At 41.4% G+C, this 22,032-nt stretch overlaps 1 protein-coding gene across 3 annotated transcripts in view; it reads left to right on the top strand.

Moving 5' to 3' along the window:
- HSPA12A (heat shock protein family A (Hsp70) member 12A) overlaps nucleotides 1-22,032 on the top strand; it is a 53,034-nt gene that overhangs the window by 25,441 nt on the left and 5,561 nt on the right. For all 3 annotated transcript variants that reach the window (XM_074545293.1, XM_005489833.4, XM_074545292.1), the window contains 5 exons: nucleotides 14,696-14,867; nucleotides 17,905-17,991; nucleotides 18,532-18,636; nucleotides 19,483-19,741; nucleotides 21,370-21,473. In XM_074545293.1, the coding sequence (XP_074401394.1) occupies nucleotides 14,696-14,867; nucleotides 17,905-17,991; nucleotides 18,532-18,636; nucleotides 19,483-19,741; nucleotides 21,370-21,473 (727 nt within the window). The remainder of the gene's footprint in view (nucleotides 1-14,695; nucleotides 14,868-17,904; nucleotides 17,992-18,531; nucleotides 18,637-19,482; nucleotides 19,742-21,369; nucleotides 21,474-22,032) is intronic.

Genomic DNA, 22,032 nt, shown 5'->3' with positions numbered 1-22,032 from the left:
AGGTTGTATGTATTCACCTCTTAAATGTCTTTTTCTTACTATTACTTTTATATATTTGTGTCCCTCACTGCAGACTCTGATATTTTAGTCATCTTGGACAGTGTATTCCTGCTGAGTTCAGTGCACGTGGAACAGATGCAGTTTTGAGACCCTAGGGAAAGTTGAGTTTAAAATATTGGACCCAGTTTTGTTTTGTTGCTTTCTTTAGGTCATCACAGACTTTAAAGTTTAAAAAAAAGGAAGGAAAAAGGAGGGAAAGAAAAGAGCCTCCTTGGTGGGACTTTTTTCCAGTTCCCATTTTCCCACAGTAAGAATGAAAGGACTGTGAACTGGATAGTCTGGATATAAAATTAAATTCAAATGTTACTTTCACCAGCAAGAGTTTTATCTGCATTTAATTCTTTCCCCCAACTGCCTCTCAGATATTTGCACTTCCCATATGCATGTCCTTTATTTCAAATTCAGTTTGTGTCTCTAATACATGAGATGTACACATTCTTCTTTTCATTGGGATATTCATTTTTAGTTTGGTTTTTTTTCTTTTTGATTTTTGGTCAGAGACTTGCGTAACCCATTGGCAGCAGCTATGCAATGCAGTTTGTAAAATACCTTCTAGCACATGAGTAATTTGCAGAGTGCTCCTGGGAAGCACCCAGATTTTTCTGACTGTTTCTGACTATCTCTAATGTTGAGCAACATTTTTCTTAACAGTCTGTATTGTGGGATTGCTAATGCTAGTGCCAGAAGCAAAACACTCTTAAAGTTCTGATGGAAGGACACGGTTGTAGGTAAATCTGAAACACTAGAGACCCATTCATTCTCTCTGTATATTGTTGTCTGCCTGCTGTCTGTGTGCATGTGTGCTCGTGAAGTGGGAGCTGTGGAAGGAGCAGGGCAGGGTGCAGGTAGATCTCTTGGCATTTCTCATTTGTGGCACAATGGAATGTTGTTAATTAGTGTCTGTGTCTGTGGTTGTGTCTGTGGTTGTGTACTTCTATGGGCAAGCTTGACAAACAGCAAGGGCTGACAAGGCTTTTAACTCGGGGTGTGTGATCCACTGCAGGAAAACTGGAGTTTAGGGAAAGAATTCATGTTAACTTGACACATGGCTGGATTTTTTCAAAATGTGGGGATGAAGAAACAGATGCAGAAAACAGAATTCTGAATTGCCCTTCAGTCTTCCAGATTCCTGTTGCTGCATCCAGGTGTTCCTCATGGATGGATCAGAAGTTGCAGCTCTTGTTAGCTATTGGAACATGGAAGCATCTTGAAAATGAGGGGCATCATGTAGAGAAAAGTCTGGAAAGGCAGTGGTAGCAGGAGACACACTGAAGTACAGCCACCAGTCTGAGAGTTAACTTGCAGAAAATATTAATGAGCTGTGGAAATCTGCTGAGCAATCTGTGTCAGCTGAGGTAGCTCCAAGAGAAGTGAAGTACTGAAACAGCTTCAGTCACTGGCTCACAGTGTAAAGCCCAGCCTTCCTGGAATGGTTAAGGAGTTCTCTAGGCAAAGCTAATGGAATTCATAAAGTAAGGTTTTGCAAGTCTGCTTCTGTGCTCAACACCCATCAGCTTGCGACCAACCTATGATCTCAGTGCACCTCTGATGTCCCCTCATCTCTGCTTTGCCTTAAACAAAACATTGCTAACCTGGATCTCCTCATCTGCCCAGGGGCTCCTGCATTGTCCCCTTCCAGCTGCTGTGCTGCTTCCTCACTGAATGAGGAATCTGCTTGTTCCCTTCAGCTCACAGCTCTTCCTCTCTTTCCATCCAGCCTATCAGAATCCTGCTAACTCTGTCTGCATGACAGCTTTTCCTGCCTTTGCACACTGCTGAGCTTTCATCCAAGCAGTCAGGGATTTTGCATCTTGGTTATTGCAACATCATTTCCTTGGCTTCAGCAGCTGAAGTCTGGCCTGGTTTGGATCTCTATAGAGTACTGCCCCAAAAGAGTTTTGTATCCTTGCATTTGACAGGGAACCAGCCCACATTTGACTCCATCTGTGTCATCTCAGGCATAAGCTGCATGAACATCTCTATTGCTTACTTATTTTCCTCTTCTGAAACTCTTTTTAAGATGCTGGCTTTTTTCATGCCTACAAAAACTTGACTGTGATTAACCCACTTACATAAGAAAACTACTCCTCATTGCTTCTTGCTGTTGCTCTGCCTGCCCTATCTGTATCCATCTTTTGTGCTTTTGTATCCTTAACAATTTTTATAGCTGAGTTACTACCTCTTTGAAGCAGGTATTTGTTCTCTCTGGGGCCTTGTGAGGGACTCAATCTGGCAGGCTGTAGAGAGTTGCATGTCTTTACAAATTATGTTGCTGAATCAAAATTACTTTATTCCTGAATGGCAGTTCACAGATGCTTTTTTCTGTGCCTCATGTTTCATTCCCATCTGTCCAGTGATGTCTCTGAGGCTCTGGGACACTTTTGAGGTCTGATCAGAGCAGGAGAGAGCTCGGTGGCAAGAGGAGAGTTTTAACTCTCTAGGACTCACTTTGCTTTAAGGTTTTTTTCCCAAATCATGTCTGCTGGGATTAGTGTGCCTTGCATCAGTGTTCACTACATCCTTAGGAATGACTTTCAGGGTTTATAGTCATATTTGCCATTCTCCCTGCTGGTAAGCTATAAGACATCATCAAATAGCATCAGCTTTTCTTGTTTCTGTGTCTCAGCTGTTTTACTTCACATTCTTTGATCACAGAAAGTGCAGAACAGAATCTGCAGGCTGGAATTCATTGAACATGCTATTAGGAATAAAGTCTTAAGGAAGAGTTTGGAGTGTGACAGGAGTATGTGAATACTGTGAGATAAGAAAGTAAAACATGGCATAACAAATGCACTTAGGGGCAGGGCAAAAGAAGGGAAAGGCTGGTGCATTTTCATAAGCTTGCCCAAAATACTATCTGGGCTTTCAAACATCATTCAGGTGGTCTAGTCTGAGATAATAGTGAGGGTTCTTTTCTTTTTAATATGAACTCTTGAGTTTTGAAATAGAATTCTAGAGCTCTGAAGTAGATTTATTTTTCAATTACAAATAGTAAATAAAATCATTTGCATGGTAAGTTCATATAAACAAAAAGAGAGGCAATCTAGGTTATAGGATTAAAGCATGTGACCCTAAAATTCCAGAGGCTTTATTTAACCAGCTCCTATGCTGAACATTTATTATTGTTTTCACATCAGTGTTGTCATGGAATGTGCACAATGAGAATTATTTAACACATTGTGTTCTGGGGTCAGTGACATTACATTGATCAATATTGCTTTGCTCTGGAGAAACCTTCGGAGAAAAATAAACAAACCTGGCAAGAGAATAATGTGACAGCACAAGAAATTCTTTGCTAATAAAAACGTGACATGAAGTATATTTGATTTTTAAAAGGTGGCTTGGGAGGCTTAACCAGATTGAAATTTGTGATGCTACTCTTATTCCCTCCTAAGTCTGTTCTGTATACATAAAATACATGCAGCTAAAATTTATTTGTGTAGGGGTCAGGCTTCTGCTGTAAACTGCCTAAGTAGGTGTAAGCAGCACTGGGAAGCTGCCTATTTTTCTGAAGCAGAACTTGTTAGTGAGGCAGATGAGGCAGAAGTGTGTTAACACCTCAACGATTGTGGGGGTCTGTTAAGTCTCTGATTTCACTTTTGTGATGTTAAGATATTTTTAATTATGAGGATTAAGTTGTTTATTGGGTGATGTTGGGGAAAATTCTGCATCTTATACCTTTGCTTAATCAGGAAATTATAACTATCTGAGGGCTGAAGATTACAGAGTGGAAAAATGTGTATTCATTGATCTCTGCTCACACATTTGAGTTCCTCAGCCAGGAAGGCAGAGGCATCTGCTAATCCTATTTTGTCCATTTCTGTTTGTCCACTTTTGTGGCACAAGTTGGAGCATTTGGAGTTTTTTCTTTTGCTAAACAAGTAAAACAAGAGGTTTTCATAGCATTCTCTGTAAGAGTCAATCTGTGCCTGTCTGTTAGAAAGTTTTGAAACACATTTCTCAGATTCTTAAAAATTGACTGAAAGCAACAGAAACAGCCAAAAAATGAATCTTCATTCTGCCTGATGGAAAGGCTGTGCTAGGTGACATTTACCAGCCCAAAAAGAAAATGATGATCTGAAAGGCTGCAAACTACAATCATTAGGGAGTGATAGAAACCCACAAATGTAACTCAGCATGGACAGGGTCTGAAACTAATGGGTTGGATTATAATAAATTCATAGAAAGGGTCAATAGATTGGTCTGAAAGACATCTTAGATGCCAATATTCAGTTACAAAGAAAAGAAATATGAGCTGAAATTGGAACTGTAGGGAAAAATATAAAGGCAAAATGAGAGTGCCCAAGGTACAGAATAAGATGCATCTTACAGAAAATAGCAAGCAGCATTTTTCTCAGTGCAGGTCCTTGTCAGTGAGGGCCACTTGTGTCTTTTTAGTAAAATCAGCCTGAGCCATAAGGAGCCACAATGAGGATGGTTCTAATAAAGGGAAGGAGAGAGCCTGAGACATTAGGAAGACTTGAATAGGAAGAGTCAGGCTTTGCTGTTGTGGTAACTGGTGCATGCCCCGGGTACAAAAAGCATTTCTAGAGTTTTATAACATTAAAAATTGAAAAGCTTATGAGAATTTAATGGCTTCATTTTTCTAATGCACGCTACTCATCAAACTTGCAAGTAATGTTCTCCTGCACCTTGGGGGATATAAGGTAATGCAGCAAAAAATTCTTGGTAATGCCACTTGGAGCTAAGCTTTCAGTTACTGCCCAAATGTTATCTGTGACAAGAGTCCCTTGGGAAGGAGCTGCAGCAGCATCACCCTGGAGAAATATGGACCAAATGCCACTGTGGTCCCATTCTCAAAAACCATGACTTCTACTTGTTATCATTCAGCAATATGTAACTCAGCTTTAGTAATGCTAATTTGGATTTATTTGTATTCCCATTACCTGCGAAACTTTTTGAGGGCATGACAAAACAAGCAATTTGTGCGAAGAAAAATGTTGGTGAATTCAGTCTCTTGTGGTTATTCCTTACCTAAAAATGATCCAAGATTCTTCTGCTAGGAAAATTGTGTCTGGGATTGCTTCTGAGAACAAAATGTGATACACTGGATCTAATGTCCTAAGTAAGGTTTGCTGCAATTACTGATGTTCTGTCATGTCTCACAAATACAAGAAATCCTTTTCTCTCATGAGGCAGAAATCTTCTGCCCAGCCTGTGTGTAGCAAGAAATTATCTTTCTTATGAGCAGTTAATAAAAGCTTTTTGTCAAATAGGCACAGGTAAACTCCAGAACCTTCTCCATGAATTGTAAACAAAAGTGCTGCTTCATGATTGGTGATCATAATTCAGATATTTCCTGCCTTATGTTCCATCTTTCCTCCTAAAAAAAAAGGCTTTATAAAATAAAAAGGGTGAATTGTAATATAAAATCTAAAAGACCTGATAGTATAAATTTTACTAATAAAGTCAAACAGTCTCTACAGTTCTACAGAATTCCAAGCTCAGGTTGAAAATAAAAGAATAGATAATAAAAGTAATGTATAAAATACGAAGTATAGAAATGCTCAAGTAAAGCAATTTGTACTCTTAGCTGGGTAATAGCAACACCAGAAGAATAAATTGAGGCAGTCTGGCTGTGCTTAGCAAAGGCATTTATCTCAATCAGACAGCCTAGCTGTCTGTAACAAACTGCTTCATCTAATCAGTGGCCACACAAATGCAGCAGTTCTGGCTGCAGCCAGTGCAGCTCCACACATTCATTATTTTAAGTGTCCTGAAAATAAAAGTCACACTTCATTATGGTTCCAGGTGCCCCATTTGTTCTCTTGCCTTTCACAATGAGATAATGCCATAGTTTCTAGGCAGCTGTTAAGGGGGAGAATTGTTCCATGTTATTTCTTACCACAGGAATAGCTTTACTGACAGGTTAGCAAACAGAAGTGAAATATCAAATGGATTCTGCTTTGGCCCAAAGTGACTTGCTAAGTGACATGGTCAGGTATGTGCATGCACAGACAGCCAGGGTGATTATTCAGAGCCTGAGCACCCCTCATTCCAGCAATCTTCAGCAACAGCTCCTGAAAAACTTAGTATTGATTTGGGTACTCAGAAGTTGATGCTTTTTCATTAGTGGGTTGTTTCAACAAATTTGTTCTTAGTGATTTACAAAATGTTATATAGGAAGCTGGTGGCAGAGCTGAATGCAAAAGCTGAGTTTCAAGTCCATGTCTGCTATTTGTATCCTCATGTATTTAAGCATAAAGATCACTTTTACCTCTACAACTATTGAATTAATGAGTGAGAAACTGAATTTCCTTCTCTGACAAGACACTGGACTGAGGCAGATAATTTTTTTGAGTGCAGATTGTGTTAGTGTTGTAAATTCAACTTGTGCACCCCTGATGCATTGAACCAATTGTTTTCCATATGATGCATCACTTTTTAATGTGGCTCATGGCTGATGTTTAGGATTATAGGACTGCTTGAGGCTGTTCTGCTCTATATATTATTAGCTTTAAAAATAAAATATTCTGCGACAAATATTTCCTTTTGATTCTGAGACATTTGAACAAAATTTCTAATTACTTTTCATACAGAAACCTGTATGAAACCTGAATAGCTGCAGCAGTGAGTCTGGTCCTGCTGTCAGCCTGTCAGACACCATGGGCTCCCTCTCACTGATGCACACAAGGATTTGACACCAGAGTCACAAAGACAAGGAGAGAAAAAGTGTGAAGGTTGTTAGCCTTTGGGAAGGATTCCTTCCTGCAGTTCTGTCCTTTCCCACTGTAGAATACCTGGAACATTTTAGTCATGGAAGCCTTAAGTGGGAGTGTTGGTTGGAGATCATCTAGCCTGACCTTCCATGTGAAGCAGGGTTATTGCTACCCTGGGTCAGCAGTGGCTTTATTGAGTCAAGCTTTAAAGCTCTCCAAGGACAGAGAGGCCTTTCTGGGCAGCTATTCATATGCTGCATCGCCATCTTAGTAAAAAAGGGGTTTAGTACCCAATTTGGACCTCACAAGCTGCAGTATGTGGCTTTGTCCCTCCTTGTATCTATCTCCTGGCAAGACTGAGAAAAATTGTGTTCTGCTTTGGACCTGCCCCTCAGAGAGCTGCAGGGAGCTGTTAACTGCTCCTTGACCTACAAGAGTTACTTTCATTTCAAAACTAATTATATCTGTAGGTAAAATGCTAACCTGAACCTCTTGGTCCTTCAGCATGCATGGTCATGCGCAACTATAAAGGGGGAGTAGTGTAACTATTAATTGGAATTAATTTCTGTGATGGTCACCAAACCAGCTGTACAGGTGCCACTGTTAGGGACCTTATTGCCATCTATCCTAATTGGCTGCAGATGGGAGGATTTCATCCAAAAACCCTTCACAGGAGCTCACAGCTTGAGTTCCCTGCTTGAGTGGGAGCAGCAGTGGGTTTGGCCCAGGTGGAAACTGTGGGGAGGTTGTGAATTTTCTGTGGGTTAAGTTCCTTTACACAGGCTTCTGGTATGGGCAAGCCCTGGGAATTCAGAAAGCACTGCCAAGCCTACACCCTGGTATTTTAAAAGCAGAGAAATAGTGTATAAATATATGGTGGCAGTATCTATATCGCAGAAGGAAAAATGTCTGAAGCCCCAAAAGAGCCCTGTCAGGATAAACCCAAAATCCCAAGAAAGGTTCAAAGCTGATTTATACTTTGGATTTCAACCTTTTATGCCTTTCATGTTATTTCATCACTTATATTTGTGTGAAGTGAGTAAATTAAAACTATTACAGGAGTCTCTTAGCTTCCAGTTTGTGCCCCTCCATTACTGGCTTTTTCATCTTCTATAGCTTGTGTTCCTCTTGTCTGCAAAATGAAATTACTACTGTTTTACCACAGCCTGAGATGGCCTTTGTGCTTTCTCAAGCAGTTTTCTCACAGAGGGATGAGTGTCTTTGTCCTGTCCCTGAGCTGTTCAGATGGGGAAGCTGACACTGAAAGAATTCTGCAGCTGTGACAATTATCCACAATGTTCTCACTTGTGAAATGCAAAGTATCAGTGACACCTGATCAGGCTGGGACGAAGGACAGCCTGTGCCACAAGCCTGATTTTAGTTCTACCAGCAGTAATAGTTTGAAAATGTATACATTCATGTATATCTGTATATTAGGTATATGCATGTTTGTGTACTGAATGTTAAGAGAAAGCAAAATGCTCTTGTTTCTGTGAAGCAAAAAAATGCCTCTGCCATTGTAGATGTCAGATCTTTGCAGGATCAACTGCCACCCAAACATTGTGTTGATTGGATTTTTTAAAAAAGTCAATATTGAGTTTTCATCTAGGCTCTTCTATCCAGAGTCTATAATTTTGAAAGAAGGGAAGCACCCAGCAGCTCTTCCTCCTGCCTTTGGCAAACCCAGCTCTTTGCTGTGGTCACCAAGAGGAATCGTTGAAAATCCTGTTTATTTTGTGGCTGTTGAGCAATTTTAAGAATCTGTCTTTGAAGAGATAAGTGGGCAGAGCTAACTGGGCTGTCTGACCTCAGTCTATTCTATTTACCCACAATATTTCCTGTACTGCAGCACTCCTCATCACTCTGAAGTCTAAGAGCAAAGCATCAGGCTATGTGATGGCGTAGTGAGTTTCAAACATTTTTTTTTTTAAATTTCTCCAGGCTGAGGATCCAGTCAAAGTGCATTCACTGTGCTTTTCCTGAAGCTTTGTGGTACCCACTCACCCCACTCCCTGCCAGCCCTGCTTCCCCTCCTGTGCCTCTCTGGGATAATGCTGGGAGTCTTTTCCCATGTTGCTCATCTTCTTTCCTGGCACGCTCTGCCTCCGTAATTAGATCTCAGTGGTTTATTTGTGACATCCCAGTCTGATGCCATAGGACTGGAGAAAGTGCTAGCGAGTGAAAAACGAGGAGGATTAGAGGAGCTCACTTCCCAAGGCACTAAGTGGATGGTGTTATCATGAAGCCCTTAACACAATGAACTGATTAGTTTAAACACTGGAAGTTTCACAAGGCACTTAATTTCCAGCCACTGTTTTTGTGTTGCCTTGATTCAGCCTCACAACACTTTCTCATGCAGCCTGCACAGTGCTTAACTTGCAATCATGCCTTTCTTATTGTTACTAATTATGATGAGTATCTTGGAAAATAGGAAAATGTTGATGTTAATTCTCAGCTTCTCTTGTTTTGGCTGAATGATGTTGTCCTCTAGAGCTTTGTTTCCTAATAAACCCCATCGTTTTTACAGAGCTGTTTCATGGAATTCAACTTCTAAATTTTATCTCTGGTGCTTACAAATGGGGTAAAACAGGTTTAAGGTTTTTCCTACTGACAGAAGAATGGATCCTTGCACTTGTCTGGTCTGCAGCATTGCTTCAGCAGGGATTAAAGCAGTGCAGTTGGTGGAGATGACAAAGTGGGAGAGGAGAGTGGGACCCAAGGCTGTGGAGGTGATGGGTGAAGCTGTTCCTGCAGCTTCTGCATGTGCTCCATGCCACAGCAGAAATGGAACCTTGCTGGCTGGGGAAGAGTAGCATTTTGCTGTGACACTGGAGTTCTGGGGTTGTGGAGGGAATTCCCACCTTGTTGTGGGTTCCTTTTCCTTAAGGAAAGCCTTTTAGTCTCTGTGCCTTGTTTTTCCACCTGTGTAATGAGGCTGGCTCTTTTTTATCTTTTCTTTTATTTAGCATTTTATTTATGCTACATTTTTTGTATCTGGAAATGCTTTATTAATTGAGAATGCAATTCCTCCAGCCCTGCAGCAGTAGTGAATCAGGTCTTAAATGACTACAAAATATATTAAAGCAGGAAAAAAGTAGAATTCATCCAATCAGTTCTTTTAATAAATTTTATAACTCAAAAGAACAGGTGCACTCCATGTAAGGCATGTTCCTTGTGTTATAAATCAGTGGTCAGGCTATTTTTTCCCCATTAAAATATATCTGATCTATCTTTCTGAAAAACCAAAAGAAGGAAGTTTACCTGTTGCTCTCAATAACTTGCAAGGATAGGAATAGGAAACAGGTACCTTGTTAATCATGGTGGATTTCCTGACATTGTACTTCTTTTGAGGTCACTGTGGTGAAATAAATAAAGAACACACTGGTGTTCTGTCTGGCAGTGGAGAACTGCAGCTAAATGCTGATGCTTCTAATTACAGCAGCATTCAGAGATGGGACATTTTCATCTAGGCCTACCTTAAAAAGACTGACTACATGGAATATTCTATTATAGTGCTGTCTTTAATGTCATATATGTTACAATAGTAAAAAGAAATAAAAGGGCATTGGGTTTTTTGGTTTTTTTTCTGTGTGTTGTGGCATGTGGGACTGGGTTTTAAAAGCAACATCTTTTAATCTGTAGCAATGGTGATTCTGCATGTGGAGTGAGTGAAAACAGTTCTCTGAAGTGCTCAGGCTGCTGTAGTGAGCTGCAGTCCAGACCTCAGTATTTACTAGTGGTGAATTACTCCAGCAGTTGGCAGCTGATGCTGTTCAGGGAATCAGGAATGTGTTGTGGTCAGCTGTGGCTCTCTCCTGGTGACACCTCTCTGGCTATAAAAACAGAGCTGGTGGCCAGGGTGAGAATTCACCTGCATCTGGATGGTGAAATTATTTATGCTCCACTACATGAGACTTTGAAATACTTTGAAGTTTGCTGTCCATGATGCATCTTGGCAAATGAACAGCAATGAATTGGCACCAGCCAATTCAGACCTGTGCTACTGGAGCGAGTGAGGTCTGGGAGTTCTCTTGTCAAAAAATGAAATCCTAGTCCTTGGGCATATGAGCAAAGTTGAATTTTAGAGCGGTTCTTTTCATAGTGTTCTTTGCTTCTTCCAGGTGTATAAATGCAGCAATATCTTGCAAGTTAATTTAAGAAATTTTTTGTGCTCAATTTTTGTAATCCCATGATGAGTTTTCCACTTTTGTGTTCTTGGGGAAACTGCTCTCTGCTTCCTTCGTGTTCCATAAGTGATGACTGCTAGTGAGGGTTATGGGAGCAAGAAAATTCCTTAGCAGGCTGGAGTCAGGACACTGCTCTGTTCTAAAGTCTGCTGTTAGCTGCCCTGGGCAAAAGCAAATTGGTGTGTCTGTCCCACTGCCAGGATGATCTCTGGAATGTTGGATATTGAGGCATTGTTTAGATCTGCCCTGCTCAGGCCTGTTAATTTGTGAATCCTTGGTGTTTATTACAGTAGTGCTTGGGCAGCAGTGGGCAGGAACACGGAGTGAGGCAGACAGAAAGCAGAAAGTATAAAATACAGCAAATTCCCAAATGCCTGCAATTAATAATTTTAACAAATGCATCACTGTTGCTTCATGTTGGCTGCCTGCTGTTTCCACTCCTCTTTCTCTGCATGCTCAATATTTTTCTCCCATCTGTCCCTTGGCCGTAATGATGGGACAGATGCACTGCCTAAGTCTTGCTCTTGGAGCTTGGATTAAAACAACCTCATTGCTCCATTCCTCCCCAGCAGTATTTATGTGCTCATGTTTCTTTATCATCTCCCCTCTCCCATTTTCCCTGTGCTGTGTATAGATGTATAGATATATATGTAATATGCTCTCTTTCGTGGTTTAAGTAGAAATACTATATACACGAGGTATGAAATATTGATTGCTACATACACATATATATTTTTTATATGTAAATATATATGTGTGTATATATGTGTGTCTACATATAAAATATGTGTTGGATGCCTTGTACCTTTCACTGTAAAAGATTCTCTGTATGGTCTCTTTATGATGTGAAGCAGCCCTCTTCATTGTAACTGGCCCTTCAAACTCTGTAAGAAAAGCTTTTAAACTAAAATCCTCAGCAGTTTCTTCATGAGGTTCTGTTAGGATCAGCTGTGCTTTGAACTGTTAAAAACTGTCATTTCAGTTGCATGTTTTCCTCAGGAGATACTTTGGGTATGGTAAAATCATAGCTAGGGAGAAAAAGGAGCAGGAGTAGCATCTGCTGTGCATGGAGGGTCTGAGCACACAGCTCGAGTCCATCCGCTGCAGGTCACTGCCTTCCTCTCCTGGCTGCAGTGTGAAAAGTTCATGGTACAGGCTGCTGGAGGAGGGGAGAAAGCAAATGTTATTGTTAATGGTTTACTGTTTGCTTTTAGCAGCACCAGCCTTGGGAGTTTGTACTAAAATTCCCCCTAGAACAGATGATTTGACAATTAATAGTCTTCTCCCCACCATCATGTCCAGTTTGGAAATACCAGTGCATTCCATGTGTGTGGAACTCAGGTCTTATCACCTCTGCAAATGCTTTAGGTTGTAGCCTTTGCATTTTAATATCCTTGGCAGCAAACTATTTTTTCCCTAAAATACAGTTTTGTCTTCAGTGCTTAGGCTAGCCTGAGACTAAGAATGTCTGTGTTGCTGACATGCCCAGTACAGGGAGCAGATTGAGCGCTCTTGAGTTCATCCACATTGCTAGATAGTGAAAAAAAACCCACTTGCTGCTCAGATTCAGAGCTCTCCCACAACATGATAATGGATTTAATACAAGTAAAAACTGAAGCAGGGTAGTCAGGAGCTATTTTTTTCTCCAAGCCTTACTGGAAGGGCATGGAGCAGGAAGTGCTGCCCTTAGAGCTGCAGCAAGATCCAGATTTGGCTTTTAGCAAAAGTCCAAAGGCACAGACAGTTTTGTGCAGACACCATACATTTGTGGAATTCTTGAGCAGATCAGACAAATCTGTTTGTCAGGGACTCCAGTATTGATTCATATCTGGAATGTTGCTCTTTCCAGTGCAACAAACCAAAACTTCCTGTGTGGAAAAGCCCAACTGGAGATAAGTGATGTTGAAGTGAGCTGGCATTACCCCGCCCTGCCTGTGCCTGCAGCATCCAGATGGGTCACAGGAGGGACTGGCTTTGTCCTGGGGCACATCTTCATCCCCAGTACAGCTCCAGGGCTGCTTCTGCCAGCATGCTCACATGCAAGTGATGTGATGGCAGGAGAGTTTGTGCTTAACTGATGCTCTTTTTATACTTTTCAGGGTTACTCTGGCTGATGTAAATCTTTTTTCCAGAGTTTGAAAGTTTGGTTGCAAACATTCTTTTTGATACAATGTTTTTTTCAATACATGCTGCCACAGAGCTGGCAAGGTTTAAAATTGTGTAGTATTTCTTCAGTATTTTCCTTCCCACACAGTTCTGCTAATTTTGGATCATGCTGTTTGGTCCAGTGGATGTAACTGAAGCGGAAAGGTTTGGCCAACAGCAGTAAAGGCTGTAAAGTGACCATAATTCCAGTCATGGTGTGCTTGTAAAATAATGAGCAACCATGATTTAAGAGTTTAACTCTTAACTCATTTTAGAACTTATTTGTTGTTGTTTTGCCTTTTTTTTTTCTGTTACCAACAGTGAGGTAAATGCTTTCTTCAGAATCTGTTTATGTTACTTATTAGGGTGGAGAGGGTAAAGTGAGTTAGTAAATATGAAGGACAGTTTTGTGTCTCAAGTCTTGTCCTGGTACTACTTTTTAAACCAACTTTACTTTGAGTTTCTGGCTGCAGTTGTCAATGAGGCAGCAATTCCCACAGCCCACAGTGTAACTGTATGAAAGGAGCCAAATTCCAGTCCAGGTCTGCAGACTTTCCATGTCCTTTCCTTGCTCTAGAGACAGTGTGTGTGTGTGTGTGTGGGTGTGTGTGTGTGTGTGTGTATTATTTGAAGGCTGGAAGACTGACTGTGGAAGCAGGAAAATGTTCATTTTGTTTTATTTGTTTGCTCAGGCACTTAACTGAAAAGTAATAGCAAGTAACCCAAAAGTTGGCAGAAAGAATTGAAAGTTGTCTTATTTTGTAGGCAGAAGTACTGGGAAAAAGAAATTAAGAAATTAAAACTGAGTTTTGTGAACTGTTCTTTGAATATTTTTCTTTAAGCCCAGTTTTGAGAGTGATGTAGTTACATAAGAACTTGGGGCTTTTTGAAAATATCTGTGTCTGAAGGCTGAAAATCCAGTAAGAAAATAGAAAGAATGGCAAACACTGATTTTATAATATGGTATTATTTTTAGGTTTGTTCTCATTACATTTTAGGGAACCTGCCCTGTTGTATTTTGTCTCCTTGAATATACTGAGCATTTTGAAGATGGCATAAAAGCAAATGTACTTTAAAGCATTTTGGAATAGAAAATGTTGGTTGTAAGACAGAAGATGCATGACTGGCAAAGTGTCTTGTGTATTCCTATACAGTTAAACAGTGCAGGAACCTCATTTTGGCAAGGACTGTGAATATCTGGGACATAAAGACATACTTAAAATATTGTTGTGGCGAGGAGAGGCAAAAGGAGGCTGAAAGGAGGCTGGGGCCCCTATTAGCTGGCAGATTCCCAGGTTAATTAGAATTGAGTTCAGGTTTTAGGCCAATTATTGCAGGTTTCAGACCGATTTCCTTCGTTTCTCCACCTGTCATGTACACAAGTGCTCGGTTAGCCACTTAGCATGGTAAGTGCATGCAATCCTGCCTGTTACAGCCTGTGCAGTTGTGCTGTGCAGTGTGGGCAGGACAGTTCCCAGTGCAGACCTTTCCCCTGGCAGCAGCTCCTGACTGGGGCGGGCTCTGCAGGGCGAGCCAGCGGAGCCCAGGGGCTGGGGACAGCCTTGTGCTGAGAGGGGCTGAAAGGTTCCCCTCCCCACTTCTCTGATCCCTTCTCTCTCACAGGCAGGAATGGCATCTCCTGAAAACCCCGAGCAGTTGATCATTGCCCTGGAGCCCGAGGCTGCCTCTATCTACTGCCGAAAGCTGCGCCTGCACCAGATGATAGACCTGAGTAGTAGGGCACCTGTCAATGGCTACAGCCCGAGTGACACTATTGGAACTGGATTTACACAGGGTACTTCTGTTCATTCACTTTGCAGATTCTCATTGCTTTGTCCCCCAGGGCTGGTTTCTCACCTTTTCTTGTTGTTCCCTTGAAATGTTTCAGGCTGGCATCAATTTGTTTTAAAAACTTTTTTTTTGCTGCTTACCATAGTTAGACTTGTTTATATGTTGACCCAGCAGACATCATCGAATTATTTGGGTTGGAAAGAAACTCAAAAATCATCTGTTTCCAACTCTCTGCCGTGGGCAGGGACACCTTTCACTATCCCAGGCTGCTCCAATCTGGCCTTGGATACTTCCAGGGATGGGGCAGCCACAGCTTCTCTGGGCACCCCTCACCACCCTCACAGGGAACAATTTCTTCTTAATACACACTTGAATTTTAGCATGCAGGTAGCTTGTCTTGCCTTTATTTGGATGTTGTGGGAGTCTTTTAGTATTTTCACACCAGTATTTTTCTGCCTTAATTTAAGTTAGTACTTCATGTTGGATCATTTTTTTGATTTAATTTGTTGGAAGCAGTTATGTGTTTGATTATCTGTATTATTGAGGCAGTGCTAAATAACTGGATCTGCAATGAAACAATTAGTCTGAGGTGTTCCCAAGTATTGGCAGATGCTTTTTGATGTCATCTTTATGAAATACTATTAATGACTTTCAATACTCAGTGGAACACATGGCATTGGAATGTAGCAGTGAATTTATCTGCATGTTGAAGAGCCGCTGGATAATGCACTTCTGATTTATTGAGCTGGGATCTGTTGCTGCTGTCACTGTTTGAAGGGGAGGGACAGAGATTGGAGCATTGTAAGTCACTTGACAGAACATCCTTCATCACCAGAGTTTTTTAAGCTTGGCAGCCTAGTGAAACTGGAGGCAAAAAGAGGAAACAAGAAAGGAAAATGGCCTGCAGCAGTAAGATCTGATGGCTGCTTAATGTGCACATCTCTCTGTATGTCCGTGAATTGTAACAGTAGCCCTGATACTGATGGTAGTGTGTCAGTCTATCCTAGGAGGAGTTTCTCAGAAGAGTCTGTGTTTTATCACATTTGCTAGGTCAAAACAGTAGAGGCAAGTGGGAGGGTAAGCTAGTAGAGCTATTCCTGCACTTACCAGAACATTTTTTTTTTTTAGTTAGGCAGAGTGACTACATAATTCTCTGCAATCCATGGCTCTCCCAGCCAGCACTTGTCAGATGTGTTCAGTGTTTGGAGGCCCATGCAGAGTACAGGACACAATCTGTTTTCAGGATCCTGTCCCTTCAGGGCCCCTTGGCTTCTGTCCCCCTCATTTGTGCCCTGAAATGTTCCAGTTCCATGTGATGTTACATGAACTCACTTTCAGACAACACAGGGATTTGCTTCTGGGAAAATAATAAAGGAGTTTATCTGGTTAAGGTTTTGAAGCTGGGCAAAATCTGGCAGATTGTGGATTTCTGCTAATGGGCTTTTTCTTGGGTGGGAGTACCACTCTCATTCTTGACTTTGCATGGTAAAAAGCTATTGGGGATGAGAAAGGTTTAATGTCAAAATTAATGAAAACAAAGTTTGGAGTGAATTAATTTGGGGTTGGAATTAAAATTTCATAAAGGCATGGCAAGCACCCAAGACAAGCTGAGAACAGATTAAGGAGAAAAACCCTATAAATATAAACAGAGAGAAGCACTCCAAGGGCCATATTATTGCTGTGAAGTCAAAACAGAAATTTTAGTGTTCATAGTAGCAAGGATAAGCTTGCTTCAGTTGTAGTCAAAGACTGGCTCATGTGTTCACTTCTAGCCCACAGGAGGGAATGAAAGGATTGCCATTGATTTCTGTGAGCTTGACAGGCCCTCACTTGGACCTAGTTCTTGTTCTGCCATGGAATTCTTCATCTGAGCTCTCCCTGTGCTGCCCAGTCCCTGAACTGAGGCTGGGGCAGCTTCTCTGCATTGTGGAGTCTTCTTGGGGAGGGTGCAGGAGCAAGTGGAGCTGATGCTCTATTTTCTGATAACAGGCACTACAGAAATAGGAAGCAAAGTGCATTCTGTGATTTGCATGCTGGTATTTTCAGAAAGAATTTCTGCTTATGACAGGCTGCCTCTCTTGTAGTGTTTTATGAAGTGCCTTTGAAGGTGAGTGATGATAACACAAGGAATGTAGGTTTTTTTGATCGTTCACTTATGGAGGTTGATTTAGAGGCATAAATAGCAGAGGTTCTCACTACCCTGCTTTCTCCTGACAGACTGTTCTGCATCTTTAAAATGCCTAAGTAGCAGTTAAGTCTTTTAAGTTAATGGGTTGTTACAATAAGTAATAAGTATTCTTGCAAGATTACACTTAGTTTTTAATTGATGTATATTTTAAATATTGTGAGGTTCAGCCCTGGTGATCACTGTGTCCTTAAGACTAATTCCAGTTCTTACTTGTCCCTAAGATTAACTCTGACTAATCTGAGCAGCAGCGCTTCTGGCTGCTTGTTTTGGGGTAGACTGGCATCCTGAGAGGCTGGGGAGGCGTATTTGCCTGAGCACTGAAAATGAGCAGTGGCTTTTGGAAATGTGGGAATGTTCTCCCTCCCGGGTGGTGGGGGCTTGTCTGGGCGTGGGCTGGGGCTGCCACCTGCTGGTTGTGGAGGCTGCCGTGAGCACAGCTGGCTGCTGTGAGCACAGCTGGCTGCCAGCCCCCCACCCTGCTGCCAGCACACGCTTTGCAAGCCAGAGCATATTGAAAAACTGCAAGTCAGACCTGTTTATAGCTGTCTTATTATTAGATTGTCACTATATAGAATTAGTTTGCATTATTTCTATTAGGTAATTCATATAGATTTAAAGACAAATAAGTATATATAACAATATCAAGGAGGATCAGGGCGGCTGTAAACCATTTTTCCTTCTTCCCAGGAATGACATTCTAATGTTCCTGGTCCCAGTGCAATAATTTTTGTACATTTGTTCAGAAGGGATACATACAGATCTGCCAGCCTGCTTGTATTGTTGCCTGCAGGTTTTTTTATTTTATTTCTTCATGCTTTTTTATGCTCAATAACTTTTTTCTGGCAATCACTAGGGAAGGAGCACGTGCGCCGGAACCGGCAGAGCCGAACCTTCATGGTGGAAAATGTCATAGGAGAGATCTGGTCTGAGCTGGAGGAAGGTACTGTCCTTTCTTCAGCAAACTTGGCTCTCACTGGTTTTGTGTTACAGGCAAATATTGTGTTTCCCATAAAGGTGCTGTGCACTGCATTGTTCTCACAGTGGTTATAAAGGGGAAAAGGAAAAAAATTCACAAGTTCACGTGCTCTTCTTAGTTACAAGCGCTGAATTGCAATTCTGTATGCTCTAGCATAATAAGATTTATTAATGAGATAGTGAAGGTATTATTCCATGCAACTGGAATATTTTCCTCAGAACAGGCTTTGTAAATATGGTATAATATTTGGTAGCCCACTAGGATGTACACCAGCAGCATGAGCAGTCCCACTTTTCAGCTGTGCTGCATTAACAGCTTTTGACATCTGACTTTGATGTTTGTTATCAATCATTGTGTTGTAAATACTAGCAAAGATAGGTCTTCAGCAGGGCCATTGCTGGCTGTCTGTAGGCCCTTATCTGGTGCCCTCAGGAGCTCTCACTGCAGTGAGCTCTGTGCTCACAGTGGTGTAAATGGGCCTGGCCTGTCCCCTTGGCACTGCAGGTGATCGGTACATCGTGGTTGACAGCGGAGGAGGCACAGTGGACATGACTGTCCATCAGATCAGGCTTCCTGAAGGACATCTGAAGGAGCTCTACAAAGCAACAGGTAATGTCACCTCCACTGCTTGCTTTATGTAATTAGATTGTGTATTATATATTTATGTAATGTTTTGGCTTGTCAGTGGAGGAAATGTGTGCTTTATTGCATTTTATGGACAGTTCTTCCTGAAATGAGACCAGCACACAAAATTAGTATAACCCAGTGTGGCATTCACATTTTCTGAACAGAGGGAGACATAATTCTCTCTCCCAGGATTTTTCGTGGGAAAGACATTGAGAAACCTCAGAGAACAAGAGAAGACAATTCTTATCTCTATTCACTGCTCCTCTTGTTTTGCACCTGTGGAATGCCTTAGGGAGATTGTTTTTACGAAAAGTGATTTGGTTATTGGACACCAGTGAAGATTGTTTTGTTTCCTTGGCCAGTTGGGTCAAAGCTGTGTCCTGGCTGTCTCAGACAGTCATGGCTTTTTCTTTAATATCTTTTGTATGGTATAGTATAGTATCTCTTCAGTATAGTTTTAAATTTAGTGTAATATAGTATAGCTTTAATAAAGCAGTTGTTCAGCATTCTGAATCATGGAGTCAAAGCACATTATTACCTGGCTGGGGGATTCCCTGTTTCTACGATAGCCCAGCTGCTGGGTGGCTGAATCACTCATTTAAAGTGTTAGAGTGGCTGTGATGATACAGGAGTAACAGTTGAGACAAAGGTAAGATCATGTTGTGTATTAGACCAACTGTTACATTTAGCAGAGATCCTCTTTTTGTGAACCTTCTCCTATGGCAGTCCTGAGAGTGTCGTTCTGATGCATGTGTGGCCAACTCGAAATGTCATAGGAATATTAAAGAATATCCAGAATATTAAAGCTGTGTTTTGTCTGTGCTACAGGTGGCCCATACGGTTCTCTAGGTGTGGACTATGAGTTTGAGAAGCTGCTGTGTAAAATCTTTGGGGAAGATTTCATTGAGCAGTTTAAAATCAAGCGCCCCGCGGCCTGGGTGGATCTGATGATCGCGTTCGAGTCCCGCAAGCGGGCGGCAGCTCCCGACAGGACCAACCCCCTGAACATCACCCTGCCCTTCTCCTTCATCGACTACTACAAGAAGTTCCGAGGGCACAGTGTGGAACATGCCTTGAGGAAAAGCAAGTGAGTAGAGAAGCACATGGATGCAGAATTAACTACTGGTAGCAAAGACAAATTATTAAAATACCCTAATTACATTAGGAGTGACAGAGAATAGTGTTGAAGTTTAGTGCAAGGATGAGAAAATGGGGTTGCATCCGGTGCAGTTTCCAGAATGAAAAGTTCTTATCAATTTCTAGCAAAAGCTTTTCTGTACAAGACTTGCACTTTTCAGGTATTACTTTCTATGACTCTTTAGGTCACCGCTGCATCACTTTCTTTGACTGTATATTGTGAGTCTCTTGCATGTTAATTAGGAATGTCAGATCAAACACAGAATTTATTGCCTAGAACCTTAATTTTTAGCAGCCTGGGTCCTAAAAAAGAAGTCCAAGATTGTGAAATGTGAAAATATGTTCATGGCTTGAGGGAAGTTATTAACAGTATCAGATCACTGGAGAAAACATACACTACTGCATAAAGCTCTGTAAGGGGAAGCATTCAGCTTTTGAAGTGATCGCAGGCTTTGCTTCTTATCTTGCCTCTTTAACAAGCTTGATAATTTACTTGATAGGCAGGGAGACATAATCCCCTCCAGAGATCTTAATTCATGATTTTCAGTATCAAGAAGTCATTCCAAGTGACAAGATCGTGGGCTGCTGTAGAAAAGGAAGTGAGCACAAAGTAGAAGTGGGCATTTTGCATCTCTTGAAGTTACATATTATGGAAAACCTGGAGTTTAATGAGAATGAGCAAGAGAACCTGTGAATCTGGAACAGAATGCTTGGGACCTGAGAGAGGAAGATCTGATATTTAGTACCTGTACCCTAATTTTTTAAACTAGCCAGTGTTGAATGTAGTATGCAGAGTGGAACTCCTGCATCTCTTCAGAAGTTATTGGTGAATGTACTGGAAGCTTAAGTGACTTGGAATCCAGCTAAAAGTTGCTTTATAAATGAGGCTGAGGTTCTGAAATCATTAAAAATTTCTGGAAATCCTCCTCCTCATGATGCCATCTCCTCTTTATTAGTAGTCTTAATGGTGAATCTTAGAGGAAATGCTAAATGCTCCCTTTAAATGAAATTAAATCAATTGGATAAGAGGATAGAAAGAGTGTAAAGGTTAACATATAATGTGCATGAATGTAAGGGACATTACTGAGCTATACAGATGTGTATCAGTGGTAGAACAGCATAACGCCAGTGTTCACTTCATAAATGTTACGCCTCATTAAAAATGCAATTCTCTCTTCTGCCTCCTGAGGCTTCCCAAGTTGCTTGTTTTCCTTGTGTGTTTCCAGTGGCTTTGGCCTGCCACTGCTATAATCTAAATGTTGCCCTTCTGGGGATGAATCAGTGCTGTTTCAGATGAGCGAGCACTGCATTGACTGCCAGCTGTTTCAGAGAGCAGTTGAGCATTGCTAATGCTGCAGAAGGCAATCAGGCAAAGAAAACAACAATTAGACAAGCCAAAATAATAATTCTCCCTTCAAGTTTTACATAACTGCAGTTGGTATGGGGTTAGGGTGAGGTGGAGCACTTTGTTCCAAGGAACATGCATGCAGATTCTGTAAACTCATTAATTTGTTTAATGCTGGTTGGTTCACAGCTCAGCTGCAATGCTTTAATGCTCTTTCTCATGTTCCTTTGCAGTGTGGACTTTGTGAAGTGGTCCTCCCAGGGAATGCTGAGGATGAGCCCAGATGCAATGAATGCTCTTTTCAAACCTACAATTGACCAGATTGTTCAGCACCTGAGTACGTATCTGCGTGGGGTTCCACTTCCTGGCTGAGCTCAAACTGGAGCTTTGCTCACCCATTTCAACCCAGTAACAACTCCTGGTATTCACCAGTTGTGGCAAGGAATTCAATTCTGAAACTTGCAGTTCTCTACAGACCAGCTAGGAAAATAATAAAAGTAAGGGATGTGTCCTGAGCACACACCTGCCTAGCTCTAGTGCTTGTTACTGAGTGTGATTCAGTTCTGTTACTGCCTGAACTCCAATTACTCTGTGCTTTCAGGGCTGCAAGCATTCAGAGGGCTGACATCCACTGAGAAACCCACATCCTGCCTTTCTTTTTCCTGGTTCAGACAACAACCAAATTATGCCAGAGTTGTATCTCATTTCTGAGTATTCCAGCTATTAAGACCTCCAATTCATTCCCCCCTAGTGGAAGGTCACATTTGTTCATGACCATCACTGACATCTCTAAAGCACAAATAGTAAATGATGCATCATGGTAAAAGTACTTCCAGGCATGGCTTAAGCAGCAATGAATTTATTTGTCCAGTAATGGAAAGTGACATGTGTTTATT

This window comes from Zonotrichia albicollis, chromosome 7, assembly GCF_047830755.1.
Source record: "Zonotrichia albicollis isolate bZonAlb1 chromosome 7, bZonAlb1.hap1, whole genome shotgun sequence".
NCBI lineage: Eukaryota > Metazoa > Chordata > Aves > Passeriformes > Passerellidae > Zonotrichia > Zonotrichia albicollis.
The sequence above is the reverse complement of the archived record's forward strand: the minus strand, read 5'-3'. Positions and strand labels throughout refer to the sequence as shown.